Here is an 18,401-nt window from a genome sequence, read left to right as displayed (position 1 = left end):
TATTTTGGTCAGTTTATGTTTTATCTGAAGCGAAGGGGGGGGGGGGGGGGGGGGTTAATAATTTGATATTATTTGATTGATTGGTTGCTTTAATGTCATTTTCTGATAAAGACCTCATATTAATCCAACTTGTTGCTTAATAATTGATACTATGGTTATTTTTTTATTTTAGAAAATGCTCTAACAAAAAAAAAAAGAAGGAAAAAATAATGTCTGACTTGGTTGAATGGCATCCTAACAAACTAAATATCAATATGGGGAAAGAAACATCTCCAGAATACCACATCAAAGCTAGAAAACCATGAAAGGCTTCAATCCTGTTCAATCAATATTTTGACAAATTTTGATATCTGAATTGGTTCATACGTATGAAAGGATTTGGTAAGAGGGGGAAAATCCCGAATAATTTCAGATTATTTAAAAGTGTTTTTATATGGATCAGACCATCTACAACGTACCCAATAGTACCCGGAATATACTAGTGTTCCGAGATGAGGGTAATGTCCGAGCCAAAGTTGAAAATTGGCCCTTAAAAGGACTGAATATTTGAAAATGTTGTCCGATCTTTGTCGTTTTTACGCCACTTTGAGAAACCTCCGGGTACAGTACGCTCGAAAAAAAAAATTAAAAATGTTCTACATTCGGGATATCAAATACTGGAAAGTTTTCCTTGGAGCTTTTACTCAGTACGTCATTATTCTCTACAATTATGGTGAAAATCTATTAGCATGTCTGGGTATTTTGTCGTTTTTTTTAATTATCGTCTGGTTGAGAATATCGATTTAGCTCATTTCCACTTTATTTAATTGCACTCGTCAATTTGGGAATGGTTTATTAGCTTCCAGTCATTTCCTGCTTTAATGCATGGATTGTTTTTGAGCTTTTGGATCCTAAGATCCCAAGGTGTTTAAAAGTGTAATGTTAAAACTCAGAGTTAAAAATCTACATTTCCAAGCACGTAAAAATCATTTGTGGTTCTTTAAGCTTTAAGCTTTCGGGGGATTCCCCTTTTGTCCCAAACGATCATGGATTCTAGTGCTTTATAATGATTAACCTTGCCTTGCTTAGAAAGGTTATTTTTTTCAGCCAAAATGCTTTGCTGTTATTAATTTTTTAGACAGTAAAGAAGTTGTTATTGGAATGGCTGGAATTTTAAACTAAAAAATAATTGACATTTTATACTGTAAAGTTATAATTTTTCTAACTGGTTTAAGTGTTCTTAAAATCGTGACGAACTTTTTGTGTTAGTTATTATGACAGATACCGAAATAGTCAACACATTGGCCCTTAGTTCTTTTCTCTATGACGAAATTTTGTACTGTGGATAACTTTGAGTGCTTCCATTTTTCCATCTGTTCTCACAGAAAAGTTTGAATAAGATTTTTTTCATAAAGTTAGGATTAGAATACACGAAAAAAATATTTGTAGTTTTTTGATTTGTTACGTAATGAAATTTCTCAAAAACAAGTTTTAATATTTTTGGGTGTGGGTACAATTGTCTCCTGCCTAACAAACTTGTGGTTGCTCTTCTACTAAAAAACTGTCCTGTTGGAATCAAATTATATCTTTTTACGAGTATTTGTTCAAAATTTGATTTCACTTATTTTGACTTTTCAAACAACTTCGGGCGCTGGTTGTCATTTGTTGAGAAACAGTGATACGAGACATACGAGTCAATTTCGAGAAAAATAAATTATTTACCATTTTAGAAGACCAAAATCTGTAGAGTTTAGCACTGTCAGGAGAGATCATAAGAAACACACACACTCGAACACGCACGGGTAACACAAATTTGCTCGAGTTGAGGAAATTTCGGGCTATGGAGTAATATTTATATGCTAACTTGTTAACTGAGAAGACTAGAAAACTTGTTCGAGTTAAGAAAACATTCAAGTTATAGAAGGTTCGAGTTATGGAGACTCCGCTCTAGTTTGAAAGTCTCTAACTTTGATCTCTTATTTTTTAAGTATAATTGTGATGAAAATAGTACTTCAGGTAAGTTGGATTTCCAGACAAGGAAATCTTAAACTGCCTTTAGACTCTATAGTCTTTTGATAACTTTCATGGATAGTTAGTTAGCACTGTCAGGGGAAATCATAGGGAAGAAACATAGTTTGAAATAGTCTAGCAAGCTAGACGACTAATTCAGACATAGTACTCTTGTCTCCTGAATAGACGTCCCATCGCTAATTGTTCAGAGAAAAAAATTCTTATTCCACCCCCCTCGCTTATTAGAATTTAGAAAATTCCCCCCTGCTTGTTCGGCCCCCCCGTCTATTCGGACGGCAAGTGTAGAAATAAAGCAAAGGTAATGGATGGAACAATTTTAGTCGTCTAGAAACCTTTGTGCACTAACTCCAAACAAAAGAAAACAGTCAATATTGCAATTATAATTCTTTCCGCTCAAAAAAAATTCTTGAAAAAAAAATGTGTGTAGATTTGAGTGTTATTAAAAGTCTTTCATTTGAGTTGATTATGCTTTTGAGGGTTTATTGTTGCTTGATAAATTGTTTTCTCGCTACGCAAGTTTCTGCGTAGCTAGCCGGGGTATCTATAAGGCCGGAACACCGGATTCTTCCAGTCGTTTATACAAACTAAATCCCGTAACAACAATCGTATTATCATATAGCGCCTATACTACTGTATTACACGCATTATAAACGACTCCAGTCTAAGTTCGGAAGTACTTTCTAATTTTGGTCTTTGTTTTTTTTAGATATAATTGTGATGAAAATGGCAATTCAGATTAGTTGATTTCCAGACAAGCAAATCTTAAACTGCCTACGGACCATATAGTCTTTTGATAACTTAAACTGCCTTTAGACAATATAGTCTTTTGATAACTTTCATGCATAGTTAGCACTGTCAGGGGAAATCAAAGAGAAGAAACATAGTTCGGAAGTACTTTCTAATTTTGATCTTTGTTTTTTAGATATAATTGTGATGAAAATGGCACTTCAGATAAGTTGATTTCCAGACAAGCAAATTCTAACCAGCCTGCAGACCCTGTTGACTATCATGGATAGGCCACTAGTCAACACTAAAGAAACGAATACAACCAAACAGCCAATCCACCATAAGGAGTATTACAAACTCACCAAGATGGAAAGTTGGATGAAAAGTCACGTTAATGAAAGTCTCGATGTGGGTACTAATACCATCCTTGAAAACGAAAACGAAAGCGAAAGTAACTTTATGAGACAAGAAATCCTATCAGATGGTATCATTGAAAATAAAGCAATCGAAAGTCAAAAAGAATTTGCTCATAAGGGAGTCTTTGTTGATAGAAGTTTTCGAGAACCGAATGACGAAATTGCTTCTTTACCAAACGTAGACACTCTGGATAATCATGTCACTCCGACTCAAAAAGCCATAACCTTTTCCGACCAAAGTGCTAAAGTTGAATTCCAGATAGAAGCAAATCAGCTTGATAATAATACTGGCGAGTCTAGTCCTGGTCATTCTAATCTTGAGAGTTTGGAACAAAAAGACCCAGTCAAGTCGAAATTTATTGACAGTAAACCGAGAAATCGAAAGCTTTTAAAGCACTGGAAAAGTATGGATAAAGGTAGTGAGGCAAACGAAAATGCTCGAATGCTTCATCGGGCAAGGAATAAAAGCTTTTCAGGCCCGGTTTCCGCAGATAAACACTCTACTTATAATCCGGATGGACGAGGCGATTACCGCTCGGATGAGCGAGGCAAAAGTAGAAAGTTATCTTATGAGCCTAAAAAACGGACAAAATAAAGTTTGGGCTATAAAGGCAAATGTAGGCGATATTCGTTAAAAGAAAAAGGAGGAGTTGTTTTTGACTATCGAAGCAAGGAGAGTGCGAAATTGGTCACTTCATATAAGCGAGACAAACAGAAACAACTTATAGATGTTTTGAATGAGCGAGACGAAGATCTAAGAAGGAGAGATGGATTAGGTAAAGGAAGGAAATCTTGTCATCCGCATCAAGGCTTTTCTAGTGATCGAGTCAAACCGTTTCTGAAGCAAAGAACGAAAAGTTTAAAGAAGAACAAAGAAAAATATGAAAATCCTGTAACAGACGATTTGGGTCACCAAGAGAAGCTGTCCCTGCCATCGAAACAAGAAGAAAAATTGGATGATGGAGACATGTTGGATATTTGGATGGACTCACCAAATGATCAAATCCTTGTAAGTTTGAAATCTTCTTTAATTTTTCTTTATATCTTTACTCTCAATTCGTCATTGAAAACACAAGGAAAACACATTTCGACGACGTTATCGAATACACAAGTATAGGAGTGCTCTTGTGAAAAAAATAAGAAAAAGTGGATCTTTTCGAATACTGAAAAATTCACTCCAACTGCAGAGACTCATGGTTATGTCTCATAAATATGTGATGCCTAAAAATACCGTGCGCCGACAAAATGTTTTCCTTGTTAATTCGCTATCAGTCCCCTAAAAACCGACCGCGCGGCTAAAGGTTGATAAGTGTAATAATATTGGGTCTACTTTTAGTTCAAATTGTGATCATTCGTTTGCTCAGTATTTTCGACTCATCTTTGATTTCATGTAGTTGAAATTCATCACAGTGCCGTAGCAACTGGGGGGGGGGGGGCAAGGGGGGCTATGCCCCCCTCCCCAATAATTTTTTCAAAAATGGTTATTTTGCTAAATGCAAATTTTTTCTTTTTTAATTTGTCATAATTGTCACAATGTGCATTTTCAAGCAATCTAGAGCTCAAATTTTCAAAATTTTCCGCCTCGGGCCAAACCATGGTTGGCCCTCGCGGTGTCACTAAACTTCAGCCCCCCCCCAATATGAAATATGCATCATGCAGTTGAAATTCAAATGTAATTCTGGCGCGTGTAATTGATTTCGCGGCTCAGCTAAAATTGGATTTTTAGTGGATATTTAACTTGGCGGATGGGGAAATTTAAGGCACTTGTAAATAAAAAAATCCTTGGTATTTTAATAGTTTTTACTTAAAAATGCTGATTTTAATTTTTTACTTAAAAATGCTGATTTTTAATTTCTATCCTACCTAAAAAGATTTTTCTAAATTTGACGGGCATTTAGTTTGGCGGGCGGCCACTTTGAAAATTTTGGCAATTTCGTCAAATCCGCCAAATTTAATCCCCGCCAAAATTAATACACTTATAAGGTATCAAAGTAAGACCGTTACCTGCGAAAATAAGTTTCTTCAAAACCTCATAACCATGAGCAGCCACGAGACCATATCCCATTAGAGTATTTTGTTTTGGGGTACTTCCCTGTGTAAAACATTATCTCATTAGTATTGAGAATGTACGCTTTCTTTTATAAGAATGTACTCATAAAGATATTCATAAATAAACCTTTTCAACCGTAGCCGCCAATTTCCGCGCGGGCATTTTTTTGTCTGTTTTACCACCCTAAACTCGATCCAATCCTTTTTTTACACCTTTTTCTATTGTCTATAGGTTACGGCTACGGCCAAAAAGGTATATTGGCCAAAGAAATAGTAAATGCTAAGAATATCGCCAGTTTTGTGAATATCTTTGCTTGTTCTACTCAAATTAAAGGCTACAGTAATTGGGAAAAAGCACTGACCTTTATATACCCTGGACCAAGCTTCTCAATCCCAGCCAAGCAAAATCTTTGATCGGAGTTTTTTGAAAAGATGTACCCTAATGGCGGCACTACTCGATAGCGGTGTATATGCATCGAGAGCGCTAGGTCTACTTTTCCTCAAATTCTTTTGATGATGTAGCGGCGTTAGACGTTAATTTTTAACATTGCAATGGCTTCTTCTCGGGTACCAATTCCAAAAAAACTCCAATCAAAGATGGCGGATATTGCTTGGTCCAGGGATATATAAAGGTCAGTGGGAAAAAGTAACAGATGAAACGCAACAGGAGACTAGGCGCTAGTTCAGTTTCCTGGAGTGAGTTTAAAGAAATCAATTTATAGATTTTTCAATTAGTGAGACCGTTTTTCGATTTCTCTGATTTGAAATTAATTTTTCAAAAATGTCTTTTCCTCTCATTTTGATAGTTTTTTACTATATTGAAAATAGTTTATTTGGTGTTTTAAAAGAGTAGCGATTCCAATATTTGTCTCTTGGGGGAAGCCTATTTAACCAACGATGTAAAAATAATAGATTAACCAACTTGGAATTTTTAATTAGATATTATTGTTCTATAAACATTCATCTGTTTATTTTGTATCAGGCAACCTTCATGCACACATATATTTTTCAGACAACAGCATTTTATGAGCGTTTATTTATCCAGATGAAGATTAAGTGGTATCAGGCCGATCCGTAGTCAATTTGTCTAAAGATTGGTACTTTATCTTTTGAAAAAAATTCCAAAATTTGCAGTAAATAACAATTCAAATTTTCTATCAATTCAGTGGATGTCAAAAAGTGTGTCAAAATCTAGCTAAAAGCATAACACGCACTGCGCACAGAGCTTTTTAAAGGAGTGCTCATTTCAATAGGAAAACAATGGTTGTTCTCTTGGGAGAAGTGCCTTCTAGAGGTAGTTGGTTATCTATTATTTTTACATCGTTGATTTAACACTGTTGCTCTGAGAAGGCTGCTTCGCTTTTAAAGTAAAGGTTTAAAAGTTATGTCTTTAAGCGATTTTTGTTGTAATTTTTGTTGATTCAGCATTTTATCATTTTCAGTTGTTTTATTTCTTATGTCTGAGTATTGTTGTTTGTCGACCAAAAGTTGAGAGCCAAAATAGAAGAAAGGACTTCGTGCCCACTTACTTAAACGGTTAAAATAAAATACGCTAGCGAGCCGTTTTTCTATTTTGGCCAAAAAAACACTATTTGTGAGGATGAAATAGGAAAGGGACGCTGGATTCATTGTCTTCCATTATGATTTGGTGTGCCCTCAAAGAAAGTGGACATTCTGACGCTATACACGTTTTCGACCGAAGTCGCGCCCGCATTTTTTTGTCCGCTTTATCCCACTAAAACCGTCCCAATCCTTTTTTGAAGCATTTTTCTATTGTCTATTGGTGCGAAAAAGGGATTGGGACGGTTTTAGTGGGATAAAGCGGACAAAAAAATGCCCGCGTGACTACGGTCGAAAAGGTGATCATCGGGAAGTGGCTATCAGTTGAATTCTAACCCTTTCCTTTCCGATTTGAGCATTTTCGATTTGATTGCCAAATCGATTTATCAATCGATTATTTTGTTCTTTATACACCTTTTTGACCGTTGTCGCGCGTTCAGGCGCGTGCCACTTTATTATTTAATTTACCACCCCAAACTCGATCCAATGCCTTTTTTACACTTTTTTTCTATTGTGTTTAGGTGCGATAAAAGGACTGGTTACGGTTTTAGGGTGGTAAAACGGACAAAAAATGCCCGCGCGGCAATTGGTGGCTACAGTCGAAAACGTGAATTGTATAAGTACAATCATGTTTATCAATGAGTTTAATTGTTTAAACGTTTAAGTTTAAAAGTGTTTACGGGGAAAATATCGCTCGTTCCAGTCTTTTTTAAGAGTTCATTGTCGAAAACAAAAAAACAAAACAATGCAACCAAACGGTATTTTACATGAATAATGAATCAAGTGAAGATCCTTTATTTTAATCCTTCTACACGTTTTTTATAAGAACAAACTATATAAGAACATAAGGCTTCGATGGCCATAATGTTAAAAGCGAGTCAAGAACATTTTAAGGCTTCGCGGACTCGAAAACAGCCAATTTATTAGGAAAATGGACAAAAATACATAAAAAATTAGGAAAATAAGAACATGTTAAAAACATCTTTAGCCTTGAAACTCAAAAAATTAAGAACACCCGAAGGCTTCAAAAATTTGGATGTTCTTATAAAAAAAACGTGTACCAGAAGTTACAAGTCACATATCGTCTTTACTGTTTGTTCTTTAAAGCTTTCTCATTTTTTAAAGATGTTATTTTATTTTTATTTATGTGCAACTTAGAACATTTTTCACATGCTAGGTAAGTAAAGCAAGGTTTGCTACTAACCCTTTTATCCCTTAGCACTAAACTATGCCGGGTTCGAGCCCGGGGGGCAGCTGGGCAAAAGGACCGACGGGTATGTGCGGGTCCTAAGGTAACCTTTTCCAATATGTTTAAAATGCACTGTAAGGGTCAGAAAAACTAGAGGTTCACTGTAAGGGTCAGAAAAACTAGAGGTTCACTGTAAGGGTAGAAATTTCAGAAAATTCTTGAAAAATCTAGATGTTTTGTCCAAAAATGCTAGAATTTTGACCAATTTTTGCACGAAAGGGATCGAAAATTTGGGGGGAAATGCACTCTAAGGGTATGATTTTCACTGATTTTTGCTGGACTTTAAGGGTGCAATTTTAAAAGCCAATTTTTGGTCCGCACATACCGTCAGTCCGCAAACCCAGTGCCCCCCCGGGGGTTCGAGCTGTTACCATTTACCACCCTGGCTAGATAATGATATAAATACTTTAAAATCACAAATTGGGCTCTTCCAGGAAACCCCCCCCCCCGGGTTGCCCCTGGACAAGCGTCAAATCAATTCCCTGGACACTAATATTTACCCCTAGGCAATGCAAATTGACAGTATATCTTCCGCTCAGTATAAACGGCTTTTTTCTGGAAAAGTTAGTTTACCGAAAATCAGCGTAAACATTTTTAGGCTTAAACTTAAAAAGTTTAAGAACATCCGGAGGCTTCAAAATTTTTGAATATTCTTATAAAAAACGTATACATAAAAACTAACAACCAAACCAACAATAGCCTGTCATCTTTACATGACATAATAATAGGGCTATCAAAAACATTCCAGGTTTTGTCCCATCTTGTTTTAGCTTGCTTGTGAATTGTTTAGGCCTTATACGCGAAAAATATATTTCAAAGAACATTTATAAGAAAAAAGTGACGTTTGGGTTTATGTTTCTTTTAGTTTAAGCAAGGGTTTTATGACTTAAACTTTTGCTTGAATCGATGTGTGTTTTATAGCCTCAGCTACGCTTTGTTGTTTGGACAGATCCCGAGACTTTTCCTGTAGTTTAGCCAGACATCGAGCAGTGAAAAAAAGTTTTGGAGAGCCTTGAAAATTTATGATCAATTGTATGATTTTAATGTAAAATTATGATTAAAAGTCAAAATTTTCTTATAACAAACAAACACTAAAGGTTCCCTTATAGACAAAATCTTATTTTTGCAATCAATGAGTAGGAGGGACCTTCCAATGAACCATTGAAACCTTGAAAGTTATTATTGGCACTCCTCCAGAAAGCCTTTTAAAATGACTGTGTTTTCAGAGCAAGTTTTCAGTGCGAAATTTCAGGAACTTTTTTCATATATTATTAACTGATGAATTTGATTTCCATTAACATTCTATGATCTAATGTTTTTTGGTGGTTGAGAATTTATGGAAAGACTTTATACCGGCTGCTTTATCTTATCTTGATTGACAAGAAGAAATAATAAGGTACATAATTTTGTTAGGCGACGTCGATTCGGAAAATCCATCTATTTGGAAAATCATCTTCAAAATGGTTGCCGGGGGGGGGGGGGTTAATTTTCTTGATTGACAAGAAGAAATAATAAGGTACATAATTTTGATGCCAGGTGGCATCGATTTCGGGGGGGGGGGGTTTAAATCTGATAAAGTCCTTTTGGACCATTCCAGGAAATTGTCAGCAACCTTCTTGGTTGCTATCAAACGGTGCATGGGTTTGCCGCTCGCAAAAGTTTGCAAAATATTTACTTTGATAATCATACAGTGGGCTGTTCCATTAAAAATTTCCATACAGGGGGAGGGGTTGTGGAAGAACCAGGAAGAACCTTTTCAAGTCAAAATCTTTTTTGAAATGTGTTAAAAGGAAATATGACCACTTGGAAAATGGGATAATCTGCAAAAAGAACCTTTGGAAAATAGGACCCTTAAACTAACTTAAATCAGTCATTTACCCCCTGGAAATTTTAGAAAAACATTTTACCCCCTGAAAATTTTAGAATAACTTTTTAGCTTCTGTAAATTTTAGAAAAACGTTTTTACCCTCTCCAAATTTTAGAAAAACATTTTTACTCCCTGAAAGTTTTAGAATAACTTTTTACCCTCTGGAAAATGATAGAAAAAACACTCCTTTATACTCTCTGGAAATTCTTCTCGGCTTGAAGACAGCAAGCCTTTCATAATGTTCGTTCGCCTACATGTATGGATATTTTGAGAGAAGTAAACAATCATGGTCAGAATATGTTGGCATTTCTGGGTATTTTCGAGTTTTGCAAAATTTAAAGCTACTTTATTTAATCGGATAATTTCAATTTAGGAGAGGTATATTTTCAGCTTAGTGGGACCATTAACAAGCTTTTGGGTCCTAAGCTTCTAAGTCTCATGTTAAAACTCAGATTTAAAACTCTACCTTCTAAAACCGTAAGTTAAAACACTTTAAAACTACTTGCGGTTTTTAAAATTTTGCAAGGAAATTCCTTTTTTGCCAAATATTATGGCCATGCTTGTAGTTCCACGGAAATCAGTTCGTGATAAATTTTGTTGCTTGGGAAAGACTTGAAAATAATTACTAGTTAGGTCGGATTTATACGGAGAAGCCAAAATTGGCATCACTGCGAGAAATGAAGGATCATTTATGAGTTTTTTTCATTTTTCAGGTTATTTTTGACATAGAAATATTAGGTTTCGAGTTACTTATTTGAACGACTATTGAGTGTCTATTTGGAATTATGTCTGCAGTATTATTATGTGGACTAGAAGAAAAAATGAGAATAAAGAGTTTCTAGGCCTGTTTTCTTTGTAACATTGAGAGAATTTCTCTTAATGTAATGGGCTCTTCCAGAAAATGTTCGTACATAGGGGGTGGAGGATATTATGTCAACAAAATTTGACTTGTCATTACTCTGTTTGGGGGTAATTTTGCTCTGTTTGAGGGTAATCTTGAATGTCCAGGGGGTCAACTAATGCTTGTCCGGGGGGGGGGGAGTCAAAATTCACAATGTCCGGGGGTAAATTTCAAAAAATGTTTTATCCTCTACTCCCCATATTCAATTTTTTCTGGAGCCTAATTCACTGGCGATTCGGAGAAGTCTTGATAGCTTTAGATTGCTTTTTTCAATTTTTTACATAATAGTCAGTCTGTTACCCCTGACTCCTCTCCTTTCAAAACTTTCAAAAATGGGCGCTGGATATTTTGGAATAGTCTTCTTTGAATGGTCAGGTTTTGTGGAGGTCCGGCTCGTGCGCACTCCTGTCCTGCACTTTAACCCTTGTACCTACGGGTTGTTTGACCAGATTCTCTTAGGAGTACATCTCAAAGACAGCACTTGTAGAACGCGTTGTTCATTGTACGGCTGAACCTACCTTATCGGCCCTTTTTAAGCCGGCCCTTATTACGCCAAGAGCCTAAAAATAACGCCAATAAGGGCCGGCGTAAAAAGGGCTGATAAGGTATATATTTCATCTATTTCGCCGCCTGTCACAATTTGAACTGTCAAAGCACAATCTAGTATCTGAGTATAAGGACACCCGATTCCACATATAATAGTATAGGCAGGTTAACCCGGCTGCAGTTTTATCTGCAAGGGTTACTAATAAATATTTTGCTTATCTTTACAGATGGAAAAAAGGCGACGCTCTTTCCCTTTCGTGTTCCGTCGTTCCCGGACGCCGTTAGATTCTACCACGGATTCCCGTCAAAACAACAACAATAACAACACAAATCGAAAAGTTGATCAACTCAAAGATCAACCTTCGCCAAAGTTGAAGTCAAAATCAAAAACACTTTCCCCGATCCTTAAAAATCGTAATAAATCGTCCAGCGAAGATAACGCTAATTCGTCCGCTACGGATTCCATAAATAATAATAAGAAAGAGAAGAGCGTAGGTAATGTGTTATTGAACGTGTTACCAGTAATTTCGCTGACATCAGCAGATAACAAGACGACCGAAGATCCTGAAGAGATGGAAAGAATTAGCCATAAAGAGCAGGCAAGCTTGTTACCCACTTTGTAAGTGATTTTATCTTGTTATTAAATTCTCTGTTTCTGTCTGTCTGTCTGCCTGTTTGTCTGTTTGTCTAAGAAATTTTTTGAGCAACCTAGATTTCTGATAAGGTCTGTATTATACATTTCATATTTTTGAAAATGTTATGTTTTGGACCTGGCGAAGAGTTTTGCGCCAATACCAACGAGGCTAAAGAGTTTGGTTTCGCACGATAGAATTTGGTTCAAATCTTTGGCCAATTTTTCTTGTGCAATTTTTGTTAAAGTGTATGAAGTCAATGATTGGTCTAAGAATCATCCTCCAAAGATACATATATTTGCGGTGATTATATAACACCCCTGTCTCACAGCCCCAGTGGAACTTTTTTCCTCAGTGAGGATAAAAATTCCTATTGAAATCCCAATGGGGATAGAAATTCTATTGTTCAAAGATTAAAAAATCCAGTGGGGATGATTTTGGAGTGCAGTTTTTAAACATTTAATTTTGAGTGGGGATGAAATATAAGTCAATTTCCCAGTGGGGCTAAAATTCCAGGGTATTTTTCTACCGGAGACGAAATTTTTGCCAGATTTTCCATTGGGGCTAAAATCTTAAAATTTATGGAAACTTTTTTTGCACTTTTTTTCAGCAATTTTTTAAAATTATCTTCTGATGCTTTGAAGTTTTAACATTAATCTTATAACAGACTATTTCGCCTTTTGAGGTACGAGGCGAATGTGATGGTCTGATCTGGTTTTTCGGTAAAGCTTATAACCGCCGATAGGATTTAAAGATAACTGTGATTGAAAATGTAGGATTCAAAAAATCAAAAACATACTATTTTAAACCATAAAAAAAGTTTATAAATTCAGATAAAGTTAGCTTCTTTTCAAATAATTCGATCATGGAGTTTTTTTAAGTGATATTTTAAAGATAAAATTTTGTATTTTAAACCATCTTGGAATTTTTTCGCGCAGCGTCTGGCTCTTGTTTTCTCAATCTGTTTTTTCAATCTGAACTGAATAGAGAAATTAGTAAAAAGGACCCTTTTGTACCTTAGAAAATACGGCTTTTTAAGTTCTCTGTGGTGTTCGTTGGGGGACTTGTTTCCCCTCCTCAAAGTCGTGTAGGAATTTTCTTTGAAAATGGATGTTTTAAAGTTTGTTTGTTGGAACTTTTTCTTTAAAGAGAAATGTTAGTTGTGCTCTCTAGTTTTCATGTTTTCATCCTAAGGGTTTTGGACTCATTGAGTTTCAAGTAACCTGCGATCAGATTGTGAATGTTTTCTGCACATCACGCTGAAGCTCTAAAGGGATATGTGAAAACATAACAATCTGACGACTATGCAATCTCGAAATCATAAGGACTGCGTTCGTCTAAAAGGACTAGGAATGACAACAAAGTTGCGTGATTGTGTTTATGAATAGGGCGCCGTATCAGTTTTTGACTTTCCGGCGCACAACAAGATTCTTGTTGTGGAATTTTCCGCGGGAGGACTATTTTCCTCAGATATTTAACTTTCAAGTGCCTTCAGAATTTTACCGTGCGCGTAAGAAAATTATGAACAACTGTTACCAGGCTAGTATCAAGCCGAAGGCGAATTTCTAACATTTCCCTACTCAAGAAAGAGCGATGCGTCAGAATTTGCGCCGTATTTTACGAATGACGGATTGAATCTAACACTTTCTTTATTTTTGTGTTTAACATTTTTTCAAATTCTGGTGATAAATGTTACTTCCGATCCAGCATTTGTATGAATTGTAAGAAGCGAATTGAGATTACTCCGGGGGGGTACTAGGGTTGTGAGCTGACGGGTATGTGCCGCCCGACTTTCCCTCGGACCCTTAGCAGTGACTAAAAAGGAGAAAAAAAGGAAATTTTTCGATTTTTACGACCCTTTTTGGTAGTAATTTGACCAAATTTTGATCTTTCAAGGAGTAAAAAGTAGAAATTTTCCTATTTTTCCGGTCCTTAATGGGACTGAAATTTAATTTTCTGTTTTTTCAACCCTTACAGGGAAAAAAAATCACCCTTAAGGGCGGCACATACCTGTACCCTTCACTTGCCTAAGTACCCCCCCCCCCTCCCGGGAGATTACTCAATGGATCACTTTAAGCTCAAATTTCATGGTAGGAAATTCAAAATAGAAATTCAAAACACCCATGAAACATTTCTGAAGTTTATTTGTTACCTGATGAAGTTACGTATACGAGAGAAGGAAGATTTTTGTACTAGAAGAGGCTCTAATTTAAAGTCTTATGGGTTTTGCAATTTGCGTCAATTTGAGATTTTCATTCCTCAAGGTTCGTTCAGAGTATGCTAATAAGGAATTAATTGCTTTGATCAGAAAGAAGGTTATTGTTGAATGTTGGCTTAATCTCCTCATTCTGGGAAGACATTTCTGGCGTACACGCTTTTTTTATAGGAATGGTGTAAATCCATTTCATCATGGAGAAATCATCCTAAAATATTCTTACAGCATTCTTAGGTTAGGATCCTAATTCAGACTAGATTTAACATTTAGTACATACGTTTCCAGCATAAAATGGCATTTTTGTGAAAGGAGTGAGCCTTATTTGGGGGTAATTGATAATTTAAAATTGAAAATGCTCTAAAAATGGCATTCTTAGCTTGAGTAGTAATATTCCTTGATGGTGATATTCTTAGCATTATTCTTAATTTTTTGGCCATTTTCATCATGGACATTCTTATAAAAAAAGTGTGTACCGTTGAATGGCTTAATCTTTTCATTCTGGGGAAACATTTCTGGTGTATTTCCGGGATCCATTCGCTGTTTTTCCGGGTATACCGGCAAAATTTTTTTTTTCACTGTTTACATATGCGTAGCAAACACACAATGGCCTAAAGTTTCTTTTGTACCTTTCCAGAACGTTGGTCTTTTTCCATTGTAAAGTAGCAATAAGAAAGTTTCCCCGGGAATGAGAAAGTTTAATCATTCTAGAAATAATGGAAAAGTTGTTGATTGAGGCTTAATAAAATATTTTACAAAATACTTTTTCTTTACAGAAAGAGTGTATTGTATTTATATTTGAATGTATACAAAAAGAAGGTTTACGAGGAGCGTATACCTTATCGGGAAAGAATGTCGGGTACACGTTTTTTTTTTAATAAGGAACACGTTTATAAGGAACTCAAGGCTGAAAATGGTCCAAAAAATAAGGGATTGTTAAGGAACTGCTCAGGCTGAGAATGAGAAAACAAGTTTTAATGAATCCAATTTTTGCAAATCCAAACTTAGCAGCTATGTAAATAAGGAACTCGATAAGGAACTTTGAGGCTGAAATTCTCTGTAAAAATAAGGAACTCCAGGCTCAGAGCAAAGTTAAGGTTCCTTATAAAAAAAAAACGTGTATTATTTTGTCCGAGTAAAATTTAGTCACCTATAGAGAAATTTTAGTCCCTTCACACTCGACCAATTGTTTTTAAATTACACGTTCTTTTATAAGAACATCCAAACTTTTTGAAGCCTTTGGATGTTCTTAACTTTTTGGGTTTCAAGCCTAAAATGTTCTTATTTTCACCATTTTGTGACCATTTTTGCCCATTTTTTTAAGAGAACGGTTGTTTTTGAGTCCACAAAGCCTTAAAATGTTCTTAACTTGTTCTTAACATTTCGGCCACCGAAGCCTTATGTTCTTATATAGTTTGCTCTTATAAAAAAAACGTGTAGTCACTTTTCTCCGACTTTGAATTTAGTTGCTTTCTCCAAAATTTGCAAAGTGCAATTCAAGTAGAGCGATATTTTGTTGTTTTTTTTCTTTCGCGTAAAATTTTTCACCCTTATCGAAACCCACATTTCTGTGGAAAAGTGAAAAAATTATCATGTTTTTAGTCTCATTGTTGGTGAGATCGAAAAAAAGGACTATTTTTTCACTTTTCACTTTTATGAGATATATAATATTTTCTAAATTTCAAAATATAAACAATCAACTTTTACTATATCTTTATCATATCATTGTTATTATCATTATTACACATTTTTTATAAGAACACTTTAAGAACACTTTAAGAATACTTTAAGAACAATATTTCTCAATTCGTGAGTACAAAGAACAAAAGGAACATTTTAATTTAAAGTTAAGAAGAATAAGAAAAGAAAGCATTAAGTATATAAAGAACATTTTTAGAACAGTCAAGCTTTAAAATCATGAAACAAAATTATCAAGTAAAAACTTTTGGTCGATGTTTAATGGTTCTTTTAAAAGTTCATCGAGCTCCAGTGAATGGAGGGACGGAGGGGAGAAATTAATGGTTAGTCTGAAATGAATGTTTATTTGTCAAGAGAAGTCTAGTCCCGGTGGGGGTACTAGGGCAAGATGGGTTACGGGGATGCTCCGCTGGTCAGGGTACCTTTTTGACCTCCACGAGTCCCAGGTAGGGTTGCAAAAACACCATAATACAAAAATTAGTCCCTCGTAGGGTGCCTATTTTTGGAATTTTTTGGGGGAAAGTAGAAAATTTGAGAAAATTTTGGAATTCACATTTTTTTTTTTGAGTCCCACGTAGGGTCCATTTTTCGAACCTCAGCGGAGCACCCCCGTCGGTCGACAAGGGTAGTACCCCCCCCCCCCGGGAGTCTAGTGCTTGGAGCTCCTTTGAAAGAAGAACAACTGGGCTGTGATTTTTATTGGCTGTTGTGCTATTCAACTTTGATTTCTTTCCCATAAACCCATTAACCATAGATTTATAAAGCCCGAAGGGCTAGATGTCGTGCTTTGGCTGAAAAGTGTGCCTAGGTTAAGTAGGAAATCCTACCTAGGTCACATGACATTACAATAGAATTTCAGCGCTTGACAAATGAGAAGCTTCGAAGGTTTTCGAAAACAATAGCAGCAATATTTTTTTGCGATATTCACTTTTTTTTTGCTTGGAAGAGCTTAAAGCACGACATTTACAGAAATCTTTGCTATCAACCCTTTTTAAAGCGCGATCGGATTTTGAGGGGTCTGGTAATGAATTTATAAGGAAATGACATTACATTTCTTTGTCTATGAGAACATGTTCGCACGTAACCGTTCCGTTTCGCTCCGAAACGAAATGAAGCTATTCTATTGGTTAGAAGTGACGTAAAACTTGATTTTACCCAATATAATGGCTTCATTTCGTTTCGGAGAGAAACGGAACCGTAGCGTGTGAACGTGATCTGAGAATGTAAATACAACGACTTCAGATATGTTGACGTCATTCTTTCCTGATAAACTCGAACCCAGCCTTTATTTCGGAAAAGATGGATTTTATTTTTTGTGGCGGATAGATACTCGAAAGATCAAACCTTTTGCAGCGCACTAAAAATAGACTTCTGTTTGAGTTACAGAGAACGTACCCTGTACAACCCTTTCCACTATTTTGAGAGAACTTGCCGTGTGTCTACATCTGCAATTTAAGCTTTACTTAGTCATTTGACCTCAATCGATGAGTCGATCACTAGCAATTCGAGCGCTGTATTTATGTTTTATTTTTATATATTCTTTCTTAGGATTATTTGTATTGTTTGTTTGCTCTAGGATTTGCAATTCTCAATTTTTGTTACATTTTCATGTTGGTCAAAGTTCTTAGCGGGTGTTCTGTTGTTTTTTATAAGAACATAATCATTTCAGATTATATTATTGGTTCATAATCTTTCCAAATAGAAGTATGTCTGTTTGGAGAATAGGTTGAGGTTGTTTTAACCTTCAGACTTCTAATCATTCGCTTTACCGTCTGTGTCGCTTTACCGGATGTCTGTCTGTCTGTCTGTCTGTCTGTATGTCTGGTTAATCTAAAAAGTTTAATGACATTCTTATGGAATGATTGTTCTTATCGTGTGTTATAAACTCTTATGAAATAAACTATAGTAAATTCTTGAGAACTAAGGATTATTTTTTTGTCGGCTAAACGAACCCTAAGTATTGAGTATTATTGTTGTTCGACAGCTTCAATCGACTTATTTTGATCTCTTTTTATCACAAAAAAAACTAAAAACCAGATTTTTGAATGATTAGTTGACATGAAAGTAAAATGATTCTTATTTTAAGTTTGATGTAAAACAGATTTTCTAGTCGTATTACATTTAACACCCCTTTTTTATAAGAACCAGTAAATTTTGACTAATTTGGCTGTTTGAAATCTTTAGGGTTTGAATGTTCTTAACATGTTCGCAATACACTTAGTTTTCTCATTTAAAGGCGTTTAAAGGGGAATTTAAATAAACATTATCTTATAGTATTTTTTTGGAATCCCTGAGTTCGATTGTTTTAGATTTGATTCTGGGTTTTAGTCAAATTTTAGTGACATGTTCTTATAAGGGTGTTCTTCTAAAAAAAACCTCTATTGTCAAAAAGGCTTACTTAATGTAGTATTGATTGCAAACTACTATTTTGAAAGATAGAAATAGTTTACAAAATATTAGATTATTTTTTGTTCTGTAGTAGTCGGACTTGGCTTGCACTCAATACCGATGAAACTAGTTTGAATTCAAAAGCTC

At 35.5% G+C, this 18,401-nt stretch overlaps 1 protein-coding gene across 1 annotated transcript; it reads left to right on the top strand.

The window, feature by feature from the left end:
* The first annotated feature begins 3,748 nt into the window (after positions 1–3,748).
* LOC136813317 (uncharacterized) lies at positions 3,749–11,993 on the top strand. Its single transcript, XM_067069833.1, has 2 exons — positions 3,749–4,161; positions 11,552–11,993. Exons 1-2 carry the CDS (start codon positions 4,120–4,122, stop codon positions 11,945–11,947), a joined length of 438 nt encoding a protein of 145 aa, XP_066925934.1. The 5' UTR covers positions 3,749–4,119; the 3' UTR covers positions 11,948–11,993.
* Positions 11,994–18,401: the final 6,408 nt, after the last annotated feature.

This window comes from Clytia hemisphaerica, unplaced genomic scaffold (genome assembly GCF_902728285.1).
Source record: "Clytia hemisphaerica strain Z4C2 unplaced genomic scaffold, Clytia hemisphaerica genome assembly, whole genome shotgun sequence".
NCBI lineage: Eukaryota > Metazoa > Cnidaria > Hydrozoa > Leptothecata > Clytiidae > Clytia > Clytia hemisphaerica.
Note: the sequence above shows the minus strand (reverse complement) of the source record. Positions and strands in the feature narration are given on the sequence as shown.

Bases quoted from the DNA above. Each gene is read 5' to 3' on its own strand.
- LOC136813317 (XM_067069833.1), top strand. From the start codon at position 4,120: ATGTTGGATATTTGGATGGACTCACCAAATGATCAAATCCTT. The intron at 4,162-11,551 runs GTAAGTTTGAAA...TTATCTTTACAG, and splicing joins CACCAAATGATCAAATCCTT to ATGGAAAAAAGGCGACGCTC.